The sequence below is a fragment of the Brassica napus genome, chromosome C2, assembly GCF_020379485.1.
Source record: "Brassica napus cultivar Da-Ae chromosome C2, Da-Ae, whole genome shotgun sequence".
Taxonomy (NCBI): domain Eukaryota; kingdom Viridiplantae; phylum Streptophyta; class Magnoliopsida; order Brassicales; family Brassicaceae; genus Brassica; species Brassica napus.
The window spans coordinates 3,762,218-3,767,375 of NC_063445.1; the positions used below are offsets into that span (position 1 = coordinate 3,762,218).

The window sequence follows — 5,158 nt, forward strand, 5'->3', positions numbered from 1 at the left end:
ACTTACGATTGCGGGTCTTCAAAATCTCGCAGGTTAACCTGTAGCTCATCCCGCTTTCGATCCGTCCCGTTTTGAACCCGTCCCGCGAAGTCCGCAATTTTGCGGGCTTACCAAATGGAAGCCCAATCCCGCCCCACAGCAAGCTTTTACGGGCCATGTCCGCGATCCAGCTCCTTGTTCCTTGATTGCCATCCCTCCTTACCAATTAATAGGCCGTAAAATGAGCCCAGAAAATTAAAGTAATAGACCCAAACGGAGGTCGACGAAACTGACAAGCTAGTACAAAGCATTAGACATTTGAGATTTTGGTCTTTTTTGGATTTGATGAGTTTTTTTTTAAGAAACCCAACTAATTTTTTTTTTTTTTTTTGGATTTTCATTGGTGAGTTCTCCAAATAAATAGATTTCCTAATTTTTAGAAGAAGAAAATCTTGAATTAGTTAAAATGTTTTTTTTTTTTCAAAAACAAAAAATACATAGAATCTACAATCTTTGAAGACCTAAATCTATAAGTAGTAAATGAGAAATTTGATCCATTTAATTAGGAGATATAGCATTAGCTTTTTTTTTAAATCTAAATTTATAATTATAATACATTGGCGATTTAGGATAAATAGATGGAAAAGTTATCAACAACTATTATAAGCTTGGAGTGAGGAGAAGAAGATCACAGATGAGCACCACCATGAAAATCATGTCTTTTGCTATGCTACTTATTGTCACGTTTTCTATTTGTTAGTCTCTCTCTCGGCCATGAAACTTTCTAGCAAATTTAATGTTGTTTGATTTCTACGTGCATGTGGTTCTTATAGGTGAACGTCCGTGTTTTGTGTGCATGTTATAATAGATGTTGAAGGATCCGACAATTCGTTGTGCTGCAACACACATGCGAACTTTGGAGCGTGCAAAACACAGCAAGAAAGAAAGAGATGCAACACTTGGTGTCTTAAAGGATGTAAGAACAAGAAAGGCGGTTTTTGTAAACGTCTTCCTCGTGGAGGAGCACGATGTCATTGTTACTGCTAAAAACATATGATTATGCTTTTGCGTTTGCATAGATTGCGATACATATTAATTAGTTTTAAATCTTAAATTGGATATAAATATGATCTATGTACATTTTTCTTTTGCTAAATTGTAAATATCATATTGATGAACCGTAGATTTTACAAAATGCATAATCTAAGGCTTACACCACCTTGGCAGAAAAACAGAGAAAAAACAAGTTGATGTAAAGACAGTGAACACACTAAAATAGGCTAATGCAACCAAATAGACATTAGAGGTTTGAAGAGCTTTTTGTGTCTTCTTGCCGTGATGGCATTAAGTTTTACTATTCTAACGTTAGCCCATGCATGTATATAGATATATCATAATAATTGGAACTGATATAATATGATTACAAAACGTAAGCTATTAATATGTAGCTTTTAAATTGATGTGTTATAAGTCTATAAACGAATGTTTCTTTTAACATAACCGAGGGATTGATAGAGACTGAGAATTCTGTGAAAGTTTTGGTGAGTTTCAATGTCAGGTACGAGAGATTTACTCTTGTTCATCCGGGTAGTTTATGAAATTTTGGAGGCTTTAAACAATTTAGTAAAAAACTTTAGCAAAAATATATATTTTAAAATAATTTAAGAATCTATGTGTATATATATATTAACTCTCAAAGTTTAATATTCCACTTACCTATGCAAGGACTTGTTCATGCTGTGGGAAGAAGTGAGCCTTAGAGACTAAGACTTTATGGATTCCACGACGTGATCAAATATAATTTTCAAAAATACATGAAGAATATACTTTTATGCTTTGTCAACTCTTGTTCATCTAAATACCACCGATCAACTTCTCTTTCTCTCCCTCTCGGTTTCACGTTAGCAAAAGATGGCAGAGAAACAGTTTGCCGAAGAAGCAGATGTCAAGATCAGAGCTGCTGCTGCGGCTTCAGATCTTGAACATATGGCTGCTGAGTCATCCGTGGTTCCAGACTTCGAGAGAGGGAGGTTCTACGACGTGTATTCGGCTAGGAGGAACGAGCGGTTGAAAAGGAAGAAAGGAGGAGAAGAAGAAGATGCTGTAGTCAAAGGAACTCTGTACAATCTCGGAGTGGATCCCATGCCGACCAAGAGAAGAGGAACCTTTAAGAAGAAGAAGGCGATGGTTGAGACAACAACAACGCCGAGGTATTCTCTGAGGAGCACAGTTACCAAAGATAACAAGAAGCCTCTGAGTGTCGCTGTAAGTACTATGAAAGCTGTCAGCAGCACCAGGAGGGTTATGAGTATCTGATCCAACTGCTTCTACTCTTTGATTTTGCTTTGCTTTGCTTTTGTGATTCTGTTAGGAAATCGAAGTTTGGGGTTTTGATTTCCTTCTATCTAATATTTGCAGTATTGTTCTGCTGTCGGGATGTCGACATAAATAAACCCATGAAACTTTGTTTGTTTTGTTTATTATCTATTACCCATACATTCTGATACGCTTTATCTATCAAATGCGTATCTTTTTGCTTCAGTAAAAATAATACTGTTGTTGTGTGTTTCAAGATCATATAGGCTTTAACATAGACACTGCCTCTTTTGATTATCATCTTGAAGAAGTGACACAAACATGTTATTGTTTTGTTTTCTCAGTTACTAATACATTCTTATCTATTAAATGCCTATCTTATTGCTTCATTGACACAAACATGTTTTGCTTTGTTATTCTTATTCAACAAAGAATTTGAGTAACATGTTTTTAGAAAATGGGTATCTATGAGCAAGTAATGAGACATGATGTTTAGAAACCCAATCATTGTTAGATGATTATGTGTTTGCAACAGAATCCTAGAGACTTACTGAAACCGAGTAGTGAATTATTTATGTTACTGTCGACAACTTGACCAGACTGAGTTTGTGTAGTGAGTCTCTGATAGCGAACTGAATCCAGTAACAATCAGTTTTGTTTCATTTTCTCAATTTTGTAAATTGACAAGATCCAAAAACCAATAGCCGCATGACTCTTATCATCGTTTCCGTTCAAAAAAATATTGGTAAGTGTCAATATTTTTGTTTGTTTTTTGTAAGAACAGCTAAGTAATCCTGGTACAACAAAACAAACAAAACACTGAAAAGAACAAACATCACAAAGACTTAATCATCCTCTTTCACTTCAAGGTTCTTCAACTTTGATTCCAACTCATCATCCTCTTCATCTTCTTCATCAGGATCATTCTCATCCAAATCTCCAAGTAACTCCGGCTTTTTCTTAAATATCTCTCTAACTTCTTCAACACCTTCCTCTGATATGATATTCCCATCTATGTTCAATAGCATGAAACCTTCTTTCTTCATAACAACATCAGCCAATGCCACTGCTCCATCTCTTCTTATGTAATTATTGCTCAGATCAATATACTGCTATTTCGAATGATCCTCTTCCAAACTCTTTGCTATCTTAACACACCCCTCATCTTTCAGCTCATTCTCAGACAAATTCAACTTGTTCAAATCTCGTTTCGCTGCTACACACGCTGCAATAGCTGAATCTGCTTCAACTGTTATATCATTCCCCGCCATCTCAAGAACTTCAACGGGCGAAGCAGACTCCTTGAGAGCGTCTGCTACGGCTATAGTTATGAAAATGAAGGACCTTCAGCTTCTCCGTTGAAGGAATCAGCTCTGAAACCGCTTGTGCAGCTTCTTTAGAGATACCATCGTTCATCAGATAAAGCTCTTCCAAAGAGCTCAGAGATTTCAGGAGCGCCTACCAAACGCTCTAACACCCTTCTCTCCCAACGCTTTGTCTGATAAGTTGAGAGACGAGAGGTTACTACCTTGCAGAGCGTTCGAGAATAGATCCATGACATCAAGAGCTTCAACCTCAGGTCTCCCAGCTACAAAATCCGACAAGTCAACAACCTTGAGCGACACGAGCCGCTTTGCTATATCATATCTTAGTGTAACCATTAGCAGGTTCTTTCAACGGTTTAAGAAGCTCCTCAGCTTCTTCAGCCTCAATAAAAGCCTTTTGTCCTTTAGAGATATCGAAAGACTCTTCTTGAGAAAGAGTCTATCTTTTAGCAGCAACATGGCCTTTGTTGAGAACCAACCCCTCAGATTCTTCCGCCTCCCTTTGTCCTTTACAGATATCGAAAGACTCTTCTTCAAAAAGAGTTTCTCTTGTAGCAGCGACATGGCCTTTCTTGAGAAGCTCCAAGATGAGTTTACTGCATTGTTTGGCGTAAAGCTGAACAGCGGAAGCACCGTCTTCGATCCTCTTAGCATTCTCCACGGCCTGGTCCGTGGTTAAAGTGCCGTACTTGTCGGTGAAAACGGACTTGGAAGAGAGGTCGTTGGTGATCCGCTCGATGAGAACTTGCCTTGTAGGTAAACTCGGCGGCCAGAGCTTAGTCTAGAAAGTGTGAGGTCGGGAATCAGACATAATCACAATTGCTTACTATCACTGCAAAAAACATACAAAAGCTGTCACTGGAGACTGAATGTAATAAATAATAAATCACAAGTAACAAGTTCCAAATGAGACAAAGGTCAGAGATAGCATCTAATCGTGGATTCCAACATCGGATCCGACAAAGTCAGTCTCTGTATATAAGTTGAGCATAAACCAAAAGAAAAAAGCGTACCTAGCGGATGAGTAATGGCTGAATCTCGAAAGTTCTGAGACTCCCTCGGCTGCAGAATGATTTCACCGGAGCTCCTTAGATTAAACCACCCTCTCGAAGTTGAATCTGAGAGTCTGTGGAACTAGGCCTGGGAACATGAGTTTTTACCAGCAGGCCCCGCCCGTTTGATCCGCTGCGGGTCGAACAATTTGGAAAATTCGATTTGCGGATGCGGGTTAATAGATTTTGAGACGCGGATACTCGCCAATCCGCAACTTTTTTTTTAAGATATTTTTTTGTAAAAATATATATATTTTTTAAAGAAAATACGGAACTTTTTTAAAAAAATAATCAAAATATTATAAAATATTTAAAATTTTAATTATAAATATATTGTTTATAGGGATAATTTGCTCAAAAACAAAGGAAAATATTGAAACTAATTAAGTGCCAAAAACAGTGAAAGTAGCAGATAGCTTAGTGACATGGTGCGATGAAATTGCCGAGAGTACCCCTTTAGTATAGCAATGTTTCTGTTCCAGAGAG

General features: G+C 37.6%; 2 protein-coding genes across 2 annotated transcripts; both read left to right on the forward strand.

Moving 5' to 3' along the window:
* The first annotated feature begins 12 nt into the window (after positions 1–12).
* Positions 13–1,109, forward strand: LOC125581303 (putative defensin-like protein 23). The gene is made up of 2 exons (XM_048746465.1): positions 13–734; positions 848–1,109. The coding sequence occupies exons 1-2, from the start codon at positions 674–676 to the stop codon at positions 1,024–1,026; spliced, it is 240 nt and encodes a 79-aa protein (XP_048602422.1). The 5' UTR covers positions 13–673; the 3' UTR covers positions 1,027–1,109.
* A 602-nt stretch (positions 1,110–1,711) lies between these two features.
* On the forward strand, positions 1,712–2,660 carry LOC111213188. Its single transcript, XM_022714871.2, has one exon. The coding sequence runs from the start codon at positions 1,891–1,893 to the stop codon at positions 2,293–2,295; it is 405 nt and encodes a 134-aa protein (XP_022570592.1). The 5' UTR covers positions 1,712–1,890; the 3' UTR covers positions 2,296–2,660.
* The last annotated feature ends 2,498 nt before the right edge of the window (positions 2,661–5,158 follow it).

Coding starts and splice junctions, on each gene's coding strand:
- LOC125581303 (XM_048746465.1), top strand. CDS start 674: ATGAGCACCACCATGAAAATCATGTCTTTTGCTATGCTACTTATTGTC. Junction 735..847: donor TATTGTCACGTTTTCTATTT/GTTAGTCTCTCT, acceptor ATGTTATAATAG/ATGTTGAAGGATCCGACAAT.
- LOC111213188 (XM_022714871.2), top strand. CDS start 1,891: ATGGCAGAGAAACAGTTTGCCGAAGAAGCAGATGTCAAGATCAGAGCT.